Here is a 22,279-nt window from a genome sequence, read left to right as displayed (position 1 = left end):
ACAGATCTGTGAAACGGGATGGTTCTTCATCCAGTAACGGGCTGTGTTTCTCCTCCTGGCGCTCCTTCATTTGCAGTGTTTCTCTTTTTATTTCCCAAACAGACCATTGTGTTTAACTCCTTCATCCTCTGTGGACACTGCTCTGTCCTCCACACTTGGAAAGTTTCTAGCACTTACTTTCTCCTTCACTTCTTTGTCTATTTGTTGTATCTATCTATCTATCATCTATGTCTATCTATATGTCTGTCCTATTCCATCATCTATCTACCTGTATATCCGTCATCTATCAATCATCTATCTAGATATCTCATCCATCTATCTCTCCATTATCTATCAATTTATCTATCATCTATCTGCCTATATATCTATCACCTATCATCTGTTATCTTCCATCATCTGTCTATCATCTGTTATCTATTGAACACCTATCTACCTGACTTTCATCTATCATCTATAAATGTATCTATCTAAATAGCTCATCATCTGTCCTCTACCGTCATCTACATCTATCTCTCTGTCATCTAGATACCATAAAACCTTAGTATCCATACTGAGTTTGAACTTTTAGGGAGTAAACCTTCAGTCCCATTTACCTTCTCTCAGCATCCCTCAAGGTAACACTCATCAGATGTCATTATTTGACTTACATATGGATGGAAAGAAATAGGAAAAGAAAAAGGGTTTTCAAAATAATAGGACTGGAAAAAAGTAGAAAACATTGACACCCCATCTCCTACCTTTTGGAGATATGGTTACAGAGAATTTTCTTTTTTGAGGATAAATCATTTAAAACTTTAAAAAATATGAACTGATACACGTTTTAAAAAGTTAACTTCAGATGCACTGGCTCCTGTGTCACAGACTTCACGTGTTTCTTATAACTTCACGCATTTAATTGATTAAAAAGTTGTGACAAGTGTCGTAAAAAAGGAGAAGAAAGGTGCAGCTGAAGGCTGAGAACTTGGAAGGGATTTTCAGAGGTCCTGGTACTGGTGGTGCCTCCCGTCCAGCTATTGACACCACAGCTGAGGATGAACTAGACAGACCTTAGTACACATTGGTTTTTGTGTTTTGTTTTTTTTAAATTTTTTGGGGGGTAGAGTTGATTTAGAGTGTTGTGTTAGTTTCAGTTGTACGGCAAAGTGAGCGCATATGCATGTATCCACTCTTTTTTAGATTCTATTCCCATGTAGGTTATGACGGAGCATAGGGTAGCATTCCCTGTGCTGTACACATTGTTAATTGAGAGGCAACGTTGGGTAGTTGTTAAAGTCTCTGAAGTTTGACATGCTCAGTTTGAGTTATAGACTTACTCGCTGGGCAGTACAGAGCAAATGACATCATTTACTGAATCTCAGTTTATACATTTCTAAAATGAGCGTAATTTCACCTGAGGAAATTGTCAAGATGAAAACAGGTGTCAAACTCAGACCTGACCGCGCGTCAGTCTAATTTTATGTCAAGAGGCTGAATCATAATTATACTTCGGTCTTTGGTCCAGAGCGGCATACACGTGAACCTCGTGCCCGATTTCTTTCTACGACAAAGGAAAGCAAATGAAACTCAGATGCCTTCATCTGTCGTTTTCCCTAGTAGCTCACACTCTGGGCACAGTGACTGCACACGTAGCAAACTCTTGTTTTTCTCCGTAGGGCATCACGTAGAGGTTCTCTTGGAATATTTTCTTTCCTATCCTGTCAACCTTCTGTTCACTGATGACGCATGTTTCTTTTGCAGAATGGAGCAGAGGATGTGAAACGGCATCGGTGGTTCCGGACCATGGACTGGGAGACTGTCCCAGAAAGGAAACTGAAGGTACAACATATTTAAATGGGCAGTTCGTCCCTGGGCAGCCTGGAGCTCTCCTGAGCTCTCATTCACTTAGGATGGACACGTAATGAATTGATTCGGTACAAGCAACCATCCCAAATCGTTAACAAGCCAAGTTCCCTATTCAGGGGAGAGCTCAGCTAAAGAGTCACCTAATGGGGGGTTCAGACCCCACTTTTGCAGTTGGGTTTTTGGAGAACTGGCTCCATCCGTCCCTGGCTCTGAGACTATGATGAATCTCATCCGTTCCCTTTCTAAGGGGGAATAACACAGGTAGGACGCATGTCTCATACTTATGGACGGATGTGGCACAGTGATGGTGGTAGCTTAGATGGAAAGTATTCTGAGGCCCATCTTTCTTTGAACTTAATACGTGATTGACGGGTATCCTCAACAGCAATGTTTTCAACGTTGCACTTGGGCGCCAGTGGAGAGACTTAAAAAACGCTAATGCCTCGCCCCCAGCCCAGACTCTAGGGGTGGAACCGATATTCATTTTGTTCAAGGTTTTAACTTTTATGTATTTTATTCTATTACACTGACTTACAAAATTGCCTAAGTAATATATTCGCATTGTTCCAAAACCAAATCAATATTAATAGGTATACATGGCCAGGCTGTCCCCTCCCAGCTGGCTATAGGTAACCACTTTTATTAGATTCTTCTGTGTATCCTTTAAAAGTTTCTTTAGGTTAATGTAAACCCAGGTGGATACACATATTCTTATTTTCTCCCTTTTTTAAAAAAAGTATTTGTTTTTATTTATTTATTTGGCTGTGTCGGGTCTTTAGTTGTGGCACGCAGGCTCTCTAGTTGTGGTGAGAGGGCTCCAGAGCACTCGGGCTCAGTAGTTGTGGCACACGGGCTCTCTAGTTGTGGCACGCAGGCTCTAGAGCACACGGGCTTAGTTGCCCCGTGGCACGTGGGATCTTAGTTCCCTGACCAGGGCTCGAACCCATGTCCCCTGCATTGGAAGGCGGATGCTTAGCCACTGGACCACCAGGGAAGTCCTTCTCCCTTTTTTAAAAACACAAAACCTACAGTTACACATGCACTATTCTAATTTTGCTTTTTTCATTTAACGATACAACCTCGAGATCTTCCCGTATGCCTGAACAGCTTTCTCATTCTTTTTAAACTGCATGGAACTCCTTTACATGTGTCTACCATCGTTTACTTAACCAGACCTCAACTGACAGACACTTAATGCCGATTCCAGTCTCCTAAAAGGAATAATTTCGTACATTTCTTTTGTGTTGAAGATGAATTTCCAGAAGTGAGATCCTTGGGGCAGAGGTAAATGCGTTTGAAATCTAGGTACTTTTGCAGCATACGTCCCTGTAGAAATGGCATCCTTTTGTGCTCCCAGGGGACTCGTTCTGAAAAATGCCTCTTTTCCCCCAGCTCAAGAGTGGTGAGTTATACAACTTTTGCAGTTTTGCCTAACTGATGGTTAAAAAGAGGTATCTCTGTGTAACTTTATTTTTATAGCTTTTTCAAAGCTCATCAAGTGATTCCAAATATGCCACCCAGATAGAGATACTCCCCTGGAGCCATTGACTGGGCTGGAAGGTTTCTGAAAGCCAGTATCATGCACCTTCTGTCCACGTGGTGCCTGGTTTATAGAAATAGCTCATTTATTGAATGCAGTGAGAAAGAATGAAGGAAAAGTCACCATTAAACTTACTCTGTGACTTTTAAAATCTTTGTAAATCTTTAACCTCTTCTATGGAGCCAACCTAAGATCTATTCACGTGTGGGTTGGCCCATTGGGTGATGGGAGTTGTCTGCTGTGCGTATACAGCGTGAACCTCACTAATTAGACTTTCTGGCACGGAACTTCTGAGTCAGATGAGGAACGTGGCACCTTCACCTGAAGTTCCTTGATGTTTCTGAGATGCTGACCACTCCATGCTCTTTGCACTTTGATACACTCACTGAAATATACAAGTGACAAGAGGGTTTTCTTTCTCTTTTTTTTTTTACATGAATAATTTTTAACTTACTTGACTCATTTCTGTGTCCACATAGCAGTTAAAATGTTCCCCCTGGGATCCACGTATGAACGCATGCTCTGTCAGGATTCTCCAGCTGCATCTGCTTTGCTGTGGTCTGTTAGGAAGCACGGAGCTTTGGGACCTCGTCCCATGGAGCTAGGTCCTCGTCCTGGACTTGACTTGAGGATTCTAGCATCATGAGCCTCAAGTGTCTTGTGAAACATCCAGGTTAGGATCCATCCTGCAGAGGAAGGGAGAGAGGCGTGGTGCTCACCACGTGTGTTAAAGGCTCTGGACAAAGCGTAACAGTTTCACAGGATTAGAGAAAACTAGTTGGTGTCTGTGTGTGTTACAGAATGTTGGAGTTGGGTGTATGCAGGAATCAGCAAAGTACAACCTGTGGGCCAAATCTGGCCCCTTGCTTGTTTTTATAAATAAAGTTTTACTGGCACATAGCCACATCCATTTGTTTAAAGATTGTCGATGGCTGCTTTCCCACTGCAATGGCAGCACTGAGTAGTCGCAACAGAAGTTGTATGGCCTGAAAAACAAAATGTTTTACTAACTGGCCCTTTATGGGAAAAGTTTGCTGACCCTCTTCTCAATCCCAATGCCTTCATTTTTATCAATGCAGGATTGTGGTATGGCCTCTGAGATAATAAAACCCAAGTCTGGAGCTCTTTCCATCTTTCTGGAATTTTCCAAAGTGTGGTTACAGGACCAGCTACATGAGAAAGTCCCCGACCTGGGAATCTCAATTTAACAAGCAGTCCAGGTGGTCCTCAATTCTAGAATTTAAGAAGCAAGTGCTGGGTACCTTCCTTCTTCCCTAAATTCTTCAAACTGTGTAAGCATTCATCAATCTGATAGTTGACACCTCACTTGCAATATCTTTAATTCCAAGCTTTTCCTGTTCATAAACAAAGAAAAGCAGCTCTGTTGTTTTCCAGTTCTTTTTCCATTTTCACAGAAAGCTGTAGACATAGAGGGATGTATGGGTAGACCTCGGAGATACTGTAAGCTTGGTTCCAGAGTACCACAATAAAGTGAGTCACACTAATTTTTTGGTTTCGCAGCACATATAAAAGTTATGTATAGGGAATTCCCTGGTGGTCCAGTGGTTAGGACTGTGTGCTTTCACTACCAAGGGTGAGGGTTCGACCCCTGGTCCGGGAGCTAAGATTCCCGCAAACCAAGGCGTGGCCAAAACTTAAAAAAAAAAAAAGAAGAAAAATTAAGTTATGTACAATATATACTAACCTGTAATCTATTAAGCATACAGTCACACTGTGTCTAAAAAAAGTGTCTGTACCTTAATTCCAAAGTACAAAAGAAAACAAAACAAACACAATTTCAGTAGTAACATCAAAGATCCCTGGTCACAGATCAACATAACAGATATAATCATAGTGGAAAAGTTTGAACTGTGAGAAGTGTCAAAGTGTGACACAGACCCGAAGTGAGCCCGTGTGGTTGGAAAAAGGATCCCAATAGACTTGCTCAGGGTAGGGTTGCTGCAAAGCTTCCATTTGTAAAAAACGCAGTCTGCGCAAAGCGCGATAACGTGCGCTGAGCGTAATAACATCCTGGCGCGCGCTGTTCCTCTGTAACGCGGTGTTGGGTCTTGTTGATCCCCCAGCCTCCCATCGTGCCCAAAGTGTGCAGCGAGGGCGACACCTCCAACTTCGAAGCTTATCCCGAGAACGACTGGAACATGGCCCCTCCGGTGTCACAGAAAGATCTGGAAGTCTTCAAGAATTTCTGAGCATGGGCTCCCCACCTGGAAGGTATATCTTTTTTTTTTTTTTTAATATCAAGGAATCTCATTTCATGCATTAATTTTATCAGTTGAGTTCTGTTTCTTTCTTTCTTTCTTTCTTTTTTGACATATACATGTATCTATTCTTTTTCAAATTCTTTTCCCATTTAGGTTGTTACATAACACTGTGCCCAGTTCCCTGTGCTCTGCAGAAGGTCCTCGTTGGTTGAACTTATTTACAAAACAGAAACAGACTCGTAGACTCAGAGAACGAACTTATGGTTACGAGGGGGGGGAGGGTCGGGGGGAGGGGGGCGGGATACATTGGGAGTTCGGGATTGATACGTCCACACTGCTGTATTTAAAATGGGTAAACGACAAGGTGTATCTTTATTTTTAGTAGTTAAAAATCAGCGAGGGGGCTTCCCTGGTGGCGCGGCAGTTGAGAGTCCGCCTGCCGATGCAGGGGACACGGGTTCGTGCCCCGGTCCGGGAAGATCCCACGTGCCACGGAGCGGCTGGGCCCGTGAGCCATGGCCGCTGAGCCTGCGCGTCCGGAGCCTGTGCCCCGCAACGGGAGAGGCCACAGCAGTGAGAGGCCCGCGTACCGCAAAAAAAAAAAAAAAAAATCAGCGAGGTTGACAGAACCTCATGTGCAGGAGGTCTTGCATAGACCGAGTGGGGCTTCTCTCCCCCCTTCGGGCACGAGCGATGGAGCAGAACCAGCCCTAGTCCCTTCCAGGGCAGCAGAAGAAACAGCCGGTGTGTGTGGGCCACACGGCCAGAGCACCAGCCTCACCACCAGGATCTCACTCCCCGGACCGACCTGCCGGGGCAGGGTCTGTACCAATACATACGGCTCCTAGGAGACCGGTGCGCCTACACATTTGAGAAGCATAGCTCTTGTGGCTGCTTCCTGGAATCCCCGAGGTCCAGACCACAATACTTCCCAAGTATTTTCAGAAGGGCTCTTGGGTCTCTTTTTGTTAGAAAGGAATCATCTGAGAACACCTTGTAGGAAATTTGCTAAAGTTAATTTGAGATTGAAAAGAAATGACTTTGAGTCTCTTATTTCCACGAACCTTTGAAGGTCTATGACTCTCTGACTTTGAAGGTCTAGTTTATTTAGTTAGTTATTGAGTTAGTTTAATTGCCTTTTATTTTTCTCTCTGGTATCTAGGGGTTGGTTTTTATTTTCTTCATTTTTATTTTTTATTGAAGTATAGTTGATTTGCAATATTGTGTTAGTTTCAGGTGTAGCAAAGTGATTCCATTGTATATATGTATATATATTTTTTCAGATTGTTTTCCATTGTAGGTTTTTGCAATATACTGAGTATAGTTCCCTGTGCTGTACAGTAGGTCCTTGTTGTTTGTCTATTTTATACCTAGTAATGTGAATCTGTTTCCCCCGAACTCCTAATATATTCCCTCCCCGTTTTTCCCCTTCGGTAACCATAAGTTTGTTTTCTGTGTCTGTGAGTCTGTTTCCGTTTTGTAAATAAGTTCATTTGTATCATTTTTTTTTTCCAGATTTATAGTGGAGTTATTTTTAATGTACTTTGGCCAATGGCAGGGGCAGTATTTGATGACATTCTTGGTGACCCTTTGGAAGTCAGGAGACCATTTCATGATCTCATTGCTTCCTGTTCATGCAACCAGCTTGCATTTTGCTCTTCTAAAAGCCAGACACTTTCATATTTGAATCTCTCTCAGTCATCTTACCGGCTGGTATTTTCCGCTGAGCGATCAGGTGTGATGATGCTATGCGAAAAGATATTCTTTCATGAAGCGAAATCTCATCCCACAGGTGAGACCCGAGTTCAGCTTCGTTACAGGATTCCGGAGCTCTGTTCTGCAGCTGTGGGACTTACTCGTGCCTCTGTGTGTGGACTCCTGCTTCTCGGCAGGTGGAGATGGATGTTAAGACAGCTGGCAGGGGACCTCTCAGCTCTCTGTGCCTTGTAGTTCTCTTCATCATAAAATGTTTTTTTCTGGTTGTATAATCCCACAGCAAAGCACATTGAAACTAGGATCTGTTTTTGTTTTGTTTTTTTTGCGGTACGCGGGCCTCTCACCGTTGTGGCCTCTCCCGCTGCGGAGCACAGGCTCCGGACGCGCAGGCTCAGCGGCCATGGCTCACGGGCCCAGCCGCTCCACGGCATGTGGGATCTTCCCGGACCGGGGCACGAACCCGTGTCCCCTGCATCGGCAGGCGGACTCTCAACCGCTGTGCCACCAGGGAAGCCCTAGGATCTGTTTTTGCTTGAGTGATGAATCTCCCTTCTCATCGTGGGTGAGGAGAGGCTAGTTCTGTGCATGTCAACACCATAGAACATTAAAAACCCACCTTTCAAATATTGTTCCATGTCTCTTATTAGGCATCTTCTCTCCTTAAAATTCAGGCTTGTGGGTCTTTGCAGTAAGAATTCCAAAGGAAAGTTGGGTTTCTTTCGTGCTATTATTGTTGTTGTTGTTCTTAGGATGACAAACTTTACCCAGGTGTTTAAAAACTAACAAAATCCTTTGTCTAATTTCATGCCAGAAACAGGGTGATTTGAGCCTGCCTGGGACAGATGGCTGCCCCCAGGCAGACCTGAAGAAGCATCTTCTTAATGGGATAAGGACTTTTCCACATTTATATACACCCAGATGTATATAAAGAGATTGCAGAGCCGTTGACATTTGTGGACCTAGAATTATTTAAGCAACTGGAAATCGACTGCACAGTAGGACATTTTGAAAAATTGTTTGGTTGTAGATTTTATCTTCTTTTTAGGCTTGTGTTCCTACTGGGATATCCTGGGGTTTTTTTTCTCATAGACTTTATAAGTTTGAGCTGAACTTGTTCAGATACAACCACAAATTGCGTGTGTGTGCCTGTGCGTGTGTCTGTGTGTGTATAAAAAGGACGGTGTGCCTGGATCAGGGAAATTGTGCAGTGAAGTAAATGTTCCTACTTTCCAGAGCCTATGGTGTTTCGTGTTTCACATTTTTTTCCAAGAATCTATTCTCTTGGGGACAAATTTTAAAAGTATGATATGTGCATTTTTTGTCATCTTATATGCATTTTATGGTTATATGTGAAGAAAGTATCATACGACGGTCTATATCCAGTATCTTTAATGCTTTGTGTCTGGTAGCCTTGGGTCATGAATCCAGGACGACAGGGAAGGAGATGTGGGTTTGGACTTTAGTGCAAGGCTAGCCATTGGCCATGACTGTTATTCAAGGAATTTTCTCTGTTGCATTAAAAAAATCTCATACTCTGTAGGGGGATGGCTATCTATTAATATTCCAGGTTAAATCTGTGGACCAAACTGCATCTCCCAAAGCAAACTCGTAGCTTTCTGTATTGGCTCAATGAACTTATGCAAATGTTTTCTTTTCCCTTTGGTTTTAGGAAAAGTAAGAAACAAAACGGGTACGATGGAAGTGTTTGAACCTCCCTCGTTTCTGCTTAGTTTTTTACTTCTTCTTGTCAATGTTCAGTCCATCTGGTGTCATAGACCTGGTTGGCTTGTGCCAGCATAACCGTTGGGTGAGATTCGTTTCTCTTTGGACGTGATGGTGAGGGTCCCCTGAGGAGTGCTCTGCTGTGCCTTCCCCTTAGCACTGATCTTGAAAGCCACGTGCTGAGTGGGTCGCCATGAGTGTGTTGCTGTGTAAATATGGGTCTTCCCAGAAGCAGTGCCTGGGCGGAGGGCCTTGGTGTCTGTCTGGTCCCTCGTGCATTTCCTCCTCTCCTCTCTGCTTCTGCTTTCCGATTCCAAACTTTGCTGTGAAAATCTGAAGCCGCCGCCCATATTCTGTTGGCCGTGAGTCAGCTGAAAACACAGCATTGCTCAAACCTGTTACGTATCCGGTCGTAGGGCCCAACCACGGCCTTCTCCGTGGAGGTCTGTGCGTTGAAGAAGTAGGTTCCAGAGCCTTCAGTGGCGGCAGGGATGCACCCGATAGATCTGCGAGATCGCCTCTCCTGCATCCTCCCTTTTCCTGCCGAGAAAGGTCCAGCTCCTTGGGCAGCCGGCATGGGGCAGAGGTGTGTTGGTGTCAAGCGTGGGGCGCCCCCTGAGCTCTCGGCCCCCTCCCAGGCCTCTGCAGCTCATGTGTTCTTGGGGTACCGGGCAGGTTCTTGGCCATCAACACTGCTTTTCCTGGGCTGGGCCAGGAAGGCTTTTCTTCCTATAGCCCCTGCCTACCTCTGTCTCTTCTGCAGTCACATCTGGGGGTGTGGAGAGCTGCCATTTGCAAAAAATCATACATTTTTTTTACCGCAGCAAAAAAGGTCCAAGGAGATGCAGTCACCTCTCACATTTGGCCAGTTTCCACTCACGAATCCAAAGACGAGGGCTGTGTGTATCTGAAGGTGACGTGAAGGCAGCTTACACCTATAAGAGCTTTACATTGAAGACACTAAATCACCCCCTTCTCATAAATGACCTCGTCTTCAAAAACCAACTCCATAGGTGAGAGTGAGTCCAAAATTTAGTAAAAGAAACCCGTTACAAGGAGTAGCTCAATAAAAATTTATTTTCCGAGGGTGCGCTTGGATAAATGTTCCCACAGAACTGTGTTTTCAGTCTGTACTTTTCAGGCGCCGTGCTCTTTGGATGAAGCCATGGGCCAACAGGGGCTAAAATTTTACCGTGTAATTTCTGCACTGTTTCATCGTTGAATGTCAGAAGGTTAAATGAGCAAAGCAAACCTGCACGGAGGTGTAGACACACGAGGAAAAAACATGTCTTGTGTCTTCTGACTATAAAGATAAACAATTAGGGCTTCCCTGGTGGCGCAGTGGTTGGGAGTCCGCCTGCCGATGCAGGGGACGCGGGTTCGTGCCCCGCTCCGGGAGGATCCCACATGCCGCGGAGCAGCTGGGCCCGTGAGCCATGGCCGCTGAGCCTGCGCGTCCGGAGCCTGTGCTCCGCAACGGGAGAGGCCGCAACAGTGAGAGGCCCGTGTACCGCAAAAAAAAAAAAAAATTATTATTTGGAGGCTTATACTTAAAAAAATACAAAATAAATGAAACACCTTTCTTGAACACAATGCAAAATGGTACATACACACGATCCCTATGCGTGTTTTTTTGGGTTCGCTCTTCCTGTCCAGGATTTAATCTATGAGATGAAAAGAGTCCAAGAATGCATGAAAACACACTGCCTTAATTTTGAACAAATATGCAGGGAAGACAAAAGTTCAAATGCATTGATGACTTGGTTCTTTAAAAACGTTGTCATTGACCATCAGCCACGCAAAACATTGAAAGTGAAGAGGAATTCCAAGAGTACCACATGGTGTTTGTCTCACCTTCCAGACCCTCAGGCCCATTTAATTACACAAAGCGTTACCTGCCAGTGACCAGGGCATAAATTACATGGTTTGACGTAATGCAAAGATGGATGTGATCAAAGTGAGTCTTAAGCACATGGCATGCTCCCCGTGTATGACCGAAAAATTGTTCCCTCCCTGGAGGCCTTCTGCCGCGTTCACATATCGGATCAAAAATAATCAGGGTGCAAAGTTTTGGAGAAAATTCACATCCATCAGCACAACATTCAGAGCCGGAAAAGGACAGATTGATTTTTGTTTTCTGCAATTTTGACAAGTTGGTAAATGACAATGCTATTTAAAAAGTCTTTAGGAAACACATGTATTGCAAGAGGTGGATTGAGGCGGGTCTTGTTTTCCTAAGGGGATTGTCGCCAGCCTGCTTTGATAGGCATCTGTAAAGCTGAGAAGGAGATGAAATCACAGCTGACCATACGGCATAATGTTCATGGTCACAGAAGCTGGAATCCCCCTCAGCAGAAATGTATCGTTTGCCAGCAATGGAAAAGTCGTGATTTATGCTCTCCACATGTCAAAATACGCAAAAGAAACTCCAGTCACCAGGTAACAGGTGTCCATGTCACACCGTCACGATGCTTTAAAACACCACCTCCTGTTGTGCTCCTGGGGCAGCTGCACCATCAGCTGTTTATAAATGTCTCGCGCAGTGTTTTGTTTCCTTCTGTCCGTCTGTATGTCGGGACTCCCCTGCTGCCAGCCACAGCGTCACCAGTAGCGCTGAGCAGTTGGGTGATATGACACACATTTGCCCTTTCTACGTACAACCTAAGTTGCCTCTCAGTTCGGAACCACTTGAACTGTGAAATACAGCTCCATCCTGTTCCCGCGAGACCCCGACGCACCGCCCTGTAGGCACCGAGGGCCGCCCACCCAGGTGAACGCTGCAGGCTGCAGCAGGTCCCATCAGAACATCAAAATCCTCACGTTAGCTGCAGGTGCAGGAAAGATTGGATTTTTTTTTTTCCAGCCCTTTGATTTTGCATCGCGAAATTTACACCATCACAGAAGCCCTTGATGGCTCCCAATTAAGAGTTGAAGGGACACATGCCTGCATTATTCTTTCTCCAGGGGTCCGTCTCCCTGGCATGTATTTTACACCTGTTGGGCACATCCTACGTACTGTATGTACCCTCTAGCCCTGTTTCTGACTAATTAGTTCCACTTCCCTGGATGTTGTTGAGTTACCAAAAACAAAGAGAAAAACACAGGCACAGTTGTCTTAGTATGTTTGAGTAGTTGTGTGTGTGTGTGTGTGTCTGTCTGTCTGTCCTGTTGGAGGTGGAATGGGGGGGGATGCTTTCACCAAGCATAATGTTTTCATATCAAGCTTGTTTTTGCAGACCCTGTGGGGTTGCATCCAAGGAGCAGTGCTTCATAATCAAAAGGAAATACTCTGTAACGGTTTCCTCTAAATTATTGTGTCTTAAGATGTTCTATTGATCTTCCATGGTGGACTTTTGTTATTTAAGTACAAGTCATTACATGTTTGTTTTTGCAACTGGGATGTGAAGCCTTTCTGCTCGCAGGCCGTCTTTCCTGGTTCCCTGAGATGCTTTTCCAGCTCTGCAGGGCCGTCAGAGCTTCCTTCTTTCTTGCGGGATGAAGTTCCTGGGCCAGTGTGGCACGTCCCCAGTGAGTCACACTGGGAGCCCCGCCGGGTCATCCCAGCTTCTCATGTGGATTAAAAAACCCTGTCAATTCCTTGCACAATGAAAATCACTGTGATTTGTATATATACCCTAGGAAAATTTTACTGCTGTCTAATTTATGGAATAATACTATTGATTCCAGGTTTGTTTAATAAAACTTTGTATCTTTTAAGATAAAGTCTGTCTCCGGTCTGGTTCTTTGGTCACAGGGAAAGCTATAGCTTTTCTGCTTTCATCTAGCCTAGGTGTCGGAAGTCTTTCTTTTTCTTTTTAATTTTTTATATTTTACTGAGATATAATTGACCAAAAAATTATGTTTGTTTCAGGTTTACAGCATAATGATGCTATATATGTACACGTAGCAGAAAAACACCCCAGTATATCTATGTAACATCCGTCCCCTTACATAGTTATAACATGTTTTTCTTGTGCTGAGAACTTTCAAATTCTCCCTTAAAACAAGTTTCAAACATACAATACAGTATTATTGTATTTTCTTCTGCAGAGGGCCAGATGGTTAATATTTTTGGCACTGCAGGACAAGCTGTGTGCAAAAGCAGCCCTAGACTGTATGTAAATGAAGGGGCGTGGCTGTGTTCCAATAAAGTTTTATTTATAAAGAGAGGCTGGGGGGCTGGATTTGGCCATGCTTTGCCAACCTCTCGTCTAGTACCCGAGGGTGTCTTTGCCAGTCGCCTTTGCGGTTTGTTCAAAATGTACCTCCATCATTGTCATCAAAAACTGAACTATTTTAAAATTTCATTCTCATCCCTCACGTAGCTTGGCACCCGGCTTTCCACGCTACCTCTGCAGTTTGCTGAAACGTGCGCCCTTCCTCACTGTAAGTCAACCCGTGTGTGATTTATAGCATTCACATCACTGCTACAGCCAGGTAGCAAAGCATCACACCAAAACGAGGGTCCCGTACGAGCCTGTTTATTGCTTGGTGGCCACCCTTGTCCACCTCTGCTCATGGAATTCCTTTGGGAGCGTCTCCACAGACAGGCACAGCAACTTAGGGTCTGGCTGCAAACCTTCTGGGAGTGACGGTCTAGAATTTCTATAGAGTAGGTGCTTAGGGGGTGACATTCTGGTTTGGGAGAGAGAGAGAGAGTGAGTGAGTGTGTGTGTGGACGTGCGTGGACGTGTGTGTGTGGTGGACGTGTGTGTGTACATGCACGTGCACATCCATGCATATTTCGGGAGAAAATGAGAAAGGGTTTTTGAGGGACTGCTGGAGATGGTCCACGGAGTCTGTGTTGCGAAGCAGCTAGGTTCTTCTGTCTCCTCTGCCGTTTTGGTTGCCCTCATTGGCTTCTTTTCTTTTCTTTCTCCTTTTTTTTCCGTAACCATACTCTGTTCATGGAAGTCTGGAAGCCAGTCTCATTTTGCATTCTTGTTAAAGAATCCAACAACCTTGTCTCAAGAAGTTAAGGAAGAACAGGTGTGGTCTCAGCCCGAGGCTGCCTCAGGTATTGCCTGCAGAAAAAAAATTTTTCTTCTGTTTTTGGAGCTCCCCTCCATACAGGACAGTAAGATACCTGCTTTACAGGGTTTGTTTTTTAAATTATTATTGTAATATAGTTGGCATATAACATTCTGATAGGTGTTCCACGTGTTGGTTGATACATTTATATATTGCAGTATGATTGCCCTTGTAGCGATAGCTGTCATCTCTATCAGGTTACCTAATTATCATTTTTGTGTATGTGTATGTGGTGGGGATAATTAAGCACTAGTCTCTTAGTGAGGGTGGCGTTTATTATACAATATTATTGTCTGTAATCACCGTGCTCTGCATTAAATCTCCAGGACTTATTTACCTACTAGTTGCAACTTTATACTCTGATATCAACATCTCTCCTATCACCCCTCCACCCCGCGGCCCCAGTAACCACCTTTTAACTCTGTTTCTATGAATGTGACTTTCTTAGACTCTGCAGATAAGTGATACCAAACCCTGTGTGTCTTCCTCTGTCTGGTTTATTTCACTAAGCATAATGCCCTCTCGGCCCATCCATGTTGTCAAGAAAGGCAGGATCTCCTCTTTGATGGCCAAGTAATATTCCGTCGTATGCATCTGTACGCCACATCTCCTTTATTCATTCCTCTGTTGACAGACACTGAGGTTGTTTCCGTGTCTCGACCCTCGTGAATAATGATGCTGTGAATCTGGGGGTGCAGATACCTCTTCAAAATGCAAATCAGAACCACAGTGAGATCCGACCTCACACCTGTCAGAATGGCTATTATCAAAAACATAACAAACAACAAATGCCGGAGAGGGTGTGGAGAAGAGAGAACCCTCCTACACTGTAGGTGGGATATAAACTGGTGCAGCCACTGTGGAAAGCCACATGGAGGTGAGGTTCCTCAGAAATTAAAAGTAGCATTACCAGACGATCCAGCAATCCCACTCCTGGGCGCGGCTACCATTTAACATTTAAAAATAGGATATATCCGCCCCCTCCTTTAAAGGTAACAAAATTGAGGCCCAGAAAAACTAAGTTATTCACCCAGAGTCTCCTAGTTAATAAATCATGGAGCTGAGATTCAAACTCCACCTGACTCCTGCTCATTCCAGTGCACCACATGACATTTCAGTAATAAAAATATTAGGACCGTCACTGAAGAAAGAAAGGACCAGGTTCTCTATATTTGGAGGAAAACATTGGATGCCGGGCAAACTGTCAAATGCTGAAGACCTCCAGTCAGTGGATTGATGAGAGCATTGACAATTGGATGCCTTGCTTTGTCTTAAGGCAGGAAACCATGATCTACTTGAACGCTTTTGAAAGTCAGAGTTATTAACAGGCAAATTAGCTTCCAGAAATGCAGGCGAGAGACTCTTCTGTAGACCTGTGAAGCTACGAGCACAGATAAACTTTTATTTTTAAATGGTGGTTAAAAAGTGCATCACAGGAGATCTACCCTCAATAAAATTTTAAGTGCAAAGTACAGTATCGTCAAGTATAGATGTTACTGGACGCAAGTTCGTGTGCCCGACGTACAGTGAGGCAAAACAAACCGGAACGTCGGAGTTTGCGGCAGAGAAAGGTTTATTGCAGGGCTTGCCAGGAGACCGTGCTCAGAAAATCCCATACTCCCTGAAGGGTTTCAGCAAAGCGTTTTTAAAGGCAAGGGGAGGGCGGGCTGGGGTTGTGGCACCTTCTGGATGCTGGAATCCTTTGCTCTTGCATCTGTCCATGTAGGTCAGGTCACCGTGTTCACGTAAACCTCCAACAAGACACATGTTATTCTCTGTTCTGCAACCTTTTATCTCTATATGAACCGAAAAGTGTTTTACCGGTAAAGGTCAGAGCCCGGAGCATGTGCCATTATGTATATTTCAGGCCACAGGCAACATTCTTTTACAAAAGGTGCAGAGCCAGCATCACTGAGCACAGGCGACAGAGCACAAAGGTCAAAGGAACAGGTAACTGGTTTCCCCTGTTACGTAGGCACCGTCAAGTACAGCAGCTCCCTAGGATGTATTGCTCTCACGTAACCGAACTCTATCCCCGTTGAACAGTGAGTGACTGCCTCCCACCGCTCCCCTGTCCCCACTGCCCTTGGCCCCTGGCAGCCGCCTTTGGGGCTGGGTCTCGAATTTCACCCGAAATGTTTCCAGTTCCCAAGAACATCCTGGAGAATAGACTGGCTTTGGTATCTGGTTAGAAAGGTCTGGCTTGGAGCCTGCTGCACAGTCAGCTTTTATAGTCCCCCGGGGAGGGCGATGTCTCGGAAAGCCACTGGCTGAACAATGCTTCTTTCTCATGAATCAGAATTTGTGTGCAGGCTGTTTAAAACCAGTGCCTTAGAGAAAGCGAAAAATAAAAAATCCACAAAAGGCAGAGTTTTTAAAGGGACGTCCTTCCAGTAAGTGGGAAAGAACAAAGGTTAATTTGGCCCACGGAGGTCTGAATTTGGGCAGTTCTTATCCACTGTGCTTATTTTTGTCAAGGTGGAGAAGCACGACCCAATGCCTAAAAGGCAAAGGGGGAGGATTGGCCTTGTGCAGAGTACATTCTAATACCCGAGAACTCTCCATTTCCCGGTGGCCAGATGCTTGTTTATTTTCTTAAACTGATATCCTTTTATTAAAAAAAAAATTTATTATTTATTTTTGGCTACGTTGGGTCTTCGTTGCTGCGCACGGGCTTCTCATTGCGGTGGCTTCTCTTGTTGCGGAGCACGGGCTTCAGTAGTTGTGGCTCGTGGGCTCAGTAGTTGTGGCTCGCGGGCTCTAGAGCACAGGCTCAGTAGTCGTGGTGCACGGGCTTAGTGGCTCCGCGGCATGTGGGATCTTCCCCGACCAGGGCTCGCACCTGTGTCCCCTGCATTGGCGGGCGGATGCTTAACCACTGCACCACCAGGAAGTCCCTGGCCAGATGTTTAGATCCTTGGCTTTTTCTTGGGAATCTGTTGTCTTTTCCTTCCTAAGGGAAGGAGCCCCCGTGACCTATTTGGGGGAATTTACTTTCAGAATGTCATCTTAAAGAATTGGGGCTTTAGCAGAGATCCCCTCATTCGTGCTTTTCAAGCCTTTACTGTGGTCATGGTGGGAAACCTATTTGGCATATTTAGCAGAACCATCCAGAAATGAAACCACATTTCAGGCTTGGGTCTTTTGTGGGAAGCCCATAGGTGACTGCTCTGAATCCCGCTTTTTTTTTTCCTCACATGAACTCCAAGCTCTGTGTTGCTGATTTCACAGGGGACCGAATACTAGGGAGGGGTTAGAAGAAAGCTGCGGCTCTCTTTCCCATCACGTCTGTGAACTTAAAAGGTGATCCTCTTTTCTACCCCTTCATTTCCGTCGTTCACCACGGCGCACACCAGCCTTCTGGCTCATCGGTGCGGTTTACAGCATGCTTACCGGTGCTCTGTCCTCATCTGTGCGGTTTACAGCATGCTTACCGGTGCTCTGTCCTCATCTGTGCGGTTTACAGCGTGCTTACCGGTGCTGTGTCCTCATCTGTGCGGTTTACAGCGTGCTTACCGGTGCTCTCTCTTCATCTGTGCGGTTTACAGCATGCTTACCGGTGCTCTGTCCTCATCTGTGCAGTTTACAGCGTGCTTACCGGTGCTCTGTCCTCATCTGTGCGGTTTACAGCGTGCTTACCGGTGCTCTGTCCTCATCTGTGCGGTTTACAGCATGCTTACCGGTGCTCTGTCCTCATCGGTGCGGTTTACAGCGTGCTTACCGGTGCCCTGTCCTCATCTGTGCGGTTTACAGCGTGCTTACCGGTGCTCTGTCCTCATCGGTGCGGTTTACAGCATGCTTACCAGTGCTCTGTCTTTCTGGACTCATATTTTCTTTTCTCCAGCCCTTATTCCCAGTCTCTGCACACTTGTACTTTGACAGAACGTTGGTCCAGTGTGTTCTTTTATTTTTTAAGTTAGTTAGTTAGTTTGTTTGTTTTACAACTGTTGGGTCGAAATTGCCATGGACATGGCCTGTGGCCATCACTTTTTTATAGTCTGCTCTGGGATGCTGGTTGGACGGATTTTCCTTCCTAATGGTGGTGGAAGGTCTTTGTCAGCTCTCGGCAGCTGGCGATGGGGCAGCCACCGGCCCCTCCCCCAGACGTCTCCAGCTCTCATTGAAGATCTGTTACCGACCGGGGTTCCTGGCCTCCTTAATCGATAGAAATTGATCAGAGGCCAGACAAGAAATTCAGGCAAAGCTTTACTGGGGTCCCTGCTGCAGCAGGGGGGGAGCGAGAACAAATAACAGGTACCCTTGCCCCGCTCCCCGAGGGGGGGGGCAGCTGGTTCCTTCTACGGGGTGAGGGTAGGGGTGGGTCCAGGGGTCGGGCCGGAGGGGAGGCTTAGGGGGTCTGCCCCCACCCCTTTGGTGGTGTGAGTGCAGGGGGCATGCGCAGTGCCCTGCTTTGGTGGTGTGAGTGCAGGGGGCATGCGCAGTGCCCTGCTTTGGTGGTGTGAGTGCAGGGGGCATGCGCAGTGCCCTGCTTTTGCTCCAGACTCTTCAAAAGTGGCAGTTGCGTTTTTTGGTCTCTTTGTGTCTCTTGTCCAGAATTTGCCCCAACTGCGCATGCACGCAGTTATTTTTAGTCCCATACAGTGTGTTTATATTTTGTTGCTGGAAGAGAGGTGTGTCCAGGTTCAGGCACGGCAGCACTGCAGCCAAGGGTCCCGGGTCCCAGCCAGTCTCAGATCTGCATAGACGTCTGGGCTTCTGGATGGCTGGGAGGGTTCTCTTTTCAAAAAGGGGAAGAGATGCTGGTGGAATTCCACGTGCCTTACTCTCAGCTCTCTCAAAGCAGAGGTTGAGTTTTTGTGGCTCCAGGATTCAGCGTGTCCTCGTCAGGCATGGAAGACCCCGACGTGTAACCATTTTCCTATGTGTCCATCCCCCAGTTTTCACTTTATTTCCTTGTTCTCCTTTGGTTCTTACCTTTGACATTTTCTACTGGTTTTCACTGGAAATCGGCTTCATTTTCTGCCCTTGTAAAAATATTCTTTCAGTCGTGACAGATAATCCTCTTTCCAAGCTCCCGATAGATGTACTGTTTCTGCCCAGCAAGATAAATTTGATAACCCACTTTAAAAAGATTTTCACCACTTTTCGAGGCGTCTGTTTAACCCCTCAAATGGGTAATGTTGCATATGTAAAGCAATTATTTAAAACAGTTTTGGAATTGTAGTATTTAGATCGTGCAACATTTCATTAAGAGTATAAATGTAGGATGAATGGATAAAGAAGATGTGGCACATATATACAATGGAATATTACTCAGCCATAAAAAGAGACGAAATTGAGCTATTTGTAATGAGGTGGATAGACCTAGAGTCTGTCATACAGAGTGAAGTAAGTCAGAAAGAGAGAGACAAATACCGTATGCTAACACATATATATGGAATTTAAGAAAAAAAAAATGTCATGAAAACCTAGGGGTGAAACAGGAATAAAGACACAGACTTGCTAGAGAATGGACTTGAGGCTATGGGGAGGGGGAAGGGTAAACGGTGACAAAGCGATAAAGAGGCATGGACATGTATACACTACCAAACGTAAGGTAGATAGCTAGTGGGAAGCAGCCGCATAGCACAGGGAGATCAGCTCGGGGCTTTGTGACCGCCTGGAGGGGTGGGATAGGGAGGGTGGGAGGGAGGGAGACGCAAGCGGGAAGAGATATGGGAACATATGTGTATATATAACTGATTCATTTTGTTGTGAAGCTGAAACTAACATACCATTGTAAAGCAATTATACTCCAATAAAGATGTTTAAAAATATATATATATAAAAAAATAAAAAAAAATAAAAATAAAAAAAAAAAGAGTATAAATGTAATAAAGAAAGGTGTGCTGATCTCTCAGGGGAGAGGTGTGCTCTCCACACTCGATGGGGTACAGGACGCCGCACATCAGAGTCCTCCAGCCCCAAATGTCAGTAGCACTGAAGTTCGGAGACCCTGGACCTTAGCATAAGACTGTCCATCCACCTATCTATCTATATCTGTCTGTCTATCTATGTCTGTCTATCCATCATTTGCACCGTTTCTTTAAAGACTTTGCTCAACTATCTTCTCATAAAGGGGTCCCTCCTGCATCGTATTTAAAATTTCAACTCATTTCTCCTGCCCCTACTCACCAACCCCTTCCTTCATTTATTTTTCTCCATAGCACTGAGCACTTTCTAATGGGTTATGTCCACTTTTCTTACTTATCTTTATGGTCTGTCTCTCCCCGTTATAATGCAAATTCCATGGAGGCAGGGAAGTTGGTCTCTGGTTTTGTTCACTGTTGTATGTCTGGTGCCCGGAACAGTTCTCAGGACATGCAAGGACATCCTCATGTAAAACTCTGTTATGTGTAGTTTCTCTGCCACTAAGTGTAGAGAAACTTACTGCACTTTCCTGTGCAATGAGGAGATGGTCTCCTACTGTAGGCAAGGTGCCCTTACGTAATTTATGTATCGAATTGCTGAAAAGAAGAGAATTTTTTTGCATTTTGTACAACGCAAACCATGCTTTATATAAAATAGTGTACATGTATATACCCATGTGGTTGCATCTTTGTGTGTGTGTTGTGGGGCAGGGGTCCCCATCCCCTGGGCCATGGACCGGTACTGGTCCGTGTCTTGTTAGCAAACGGGCCGCACAGCAGGAGGTGAGTGGAGGGCAAGTGAGCAAAGCTCCACCTGTATTTGCAGCCGCTCCCGTCGCTCGCATTACCGCCTGAGCTCCGCCTCGTGCCAGATCAGCGGCGGCATTAGATTCTCACGGGAGCGCGAACCCCACTGTGACCTGCCCATGCGAGGCATCTAGGTTGCGCGCCCCTTGTGAGAATCTAATGCCTGGTGATCTGAGGTGGAGCTGAGACGGTGATGCTAGCGCTGGGGAGCGGCTGGAAATACACATTATCATTAGCAGAGAGGTTTGATGGCGCAGAGACCATCATAAATCAATTGCTTGCAGACTCATCTCAAAACCCTATCAGTGAGTGGCAAGTGACAGTTAAGCTGCGTCTTACGGAGTAGACTGGACATAAGCCCTCACGTCGGGTGTCACTGTCTCCCATCACCCCCCCGATGGGACCATCTAGTTGCAGGAAAACAAGCTCAGTGCTCCCACTGATTCTGCATTATGGTGAGTTGTATCATTATTTCATTATATATTACAACGTAGTAATAATAGTAAAATGCACAATAAACGTAATGTACTGGAATCATCCTGAAACCATCGCCCCCCACCCCCGACCCCTGGTCCATGGAGAAATTGTCTTCCACGAAACCGGTCCCTGGTGCCAAAAAGGTTGGGGACCGCTGGTGTGGGATGTGTATCTGGTGTGTGTATGTGTGTGTATATCTGGGGTCTGTGTGTGTGTATCTGGTGTGTGTGTGTGTGTGTGTGTGTGTGTGTAGCAGTCGTTTCTAGAAAAGGATCTAGAAACAAAATGCTGGATCCAAAGGATTTGCTCAATTAAATTACGATCAGACACTGCCCGTTGCAACGCAGAAACACTTTTATCAATTTACACCCATCAACAGAGAAGAGAAGTTTCTCACAGCCTTGTCCACAGCAAGTGGACAGGCCAGCTTTTATAGTGTTTGGTACCTGGATTGGTTTAAAGAAGTCATATCTCAATATTTTCAGTCCACATTTATGAGTGAGGTTTTGCACATAGCCACATGTTTTGGACTTTCACATTTCTTTTTTTCTGAATTGCCTGTCCTTTGCTTAATTTTTAGCAAACCATTATAAATCACCCTGCACCATTTCTTCAACCTCTGAACTCAGCAAATAATCCCATTGAAAGGGGTTTTCTTATTATTTTAGGCTGGTAAGGCCACATGAAACTTGTATTCATTTTTTTTTTATTAGCGCCCACTGTATACTTTGTTTTACCATCGGTGTGTAGTGTTTGCGTGTACATTAGCAGATGTAGATCTACAATGTTTCTCTAACATCTGAAAGTAAATTAACAGGGTTTTTTGGTTTTGTTGGGGTTTTTTTGCGGTACGCGGGCCTCTCACTGCTGTGGCCTCTCCCGTTGCGGAGCACAGGCTCCGGACGCGCAGGCGCGGCGGCCATGGCTCACGGGCCCAGCCGCTCCGAGGCACGAACCCGCGTCCCCTGCATCGGCAGGCGGACTCTCAACCGCTGCGCCACGAGGGAAGCCCTAACGGGTTTTGAAGCCTGTGATTGTTCTTCTGGCCAGTT

General features: G+C 45.3%; 1 protein-coding gene across 5 annotated transcripts in view; it reads left to right on the top strand.

Moving 5' to 3' along the window:
* Positions 1-22,279, top strand: part of PRKX (protein kinase cAMP-dependent X-linked catalytic subunit) — a 141,733-nt gene that overhangs the window by 73,576 nt on the left and 45,878 nt on the right. For 2 of the 5 annotated variants that reach the window (XM_033420247.2, XM_004265431.4), the window contains exons 7-9: positions 1,738-1,815; positions 5,467-5,614; positions 8,132-12,765. In XM_033420247.2, the coding sequence (XP_033276138.1) occupies positions 1,738-1,815; positions 5,467-5,592 (204 nt within the window). In that variant the 3' untranslated portion in view covers positions 5,593-5,614; positions 8,132-12,765. Of the gene's footprint in view, positions 1-1,737; positions 1,816-5,466; positions 5,615-7,396; positions 12,766-22,279 lie in introns of those variants that run through there. The other 3 variants (XM_033420246.2, XM_033420245.2, XM_049704899.1) reach the window with 3 other exon arrangements.

Source organism: Orcinus orca, chromosome X (assembly GCF_937001465.1).
Source record: "Orcinus orca chromosome X, mOrcOrc1.1, whole genome shotgun sequence".
Taxonomy (NCBI): Eukaryota; Metazoa; Chordata; class Mammalia; order Artiodactyla; family Delphinidae; genus Orcinus; species Orcinus orca.
This window is presented reverse-complemented; position numbering and strand designations above follow the sequence as displayed.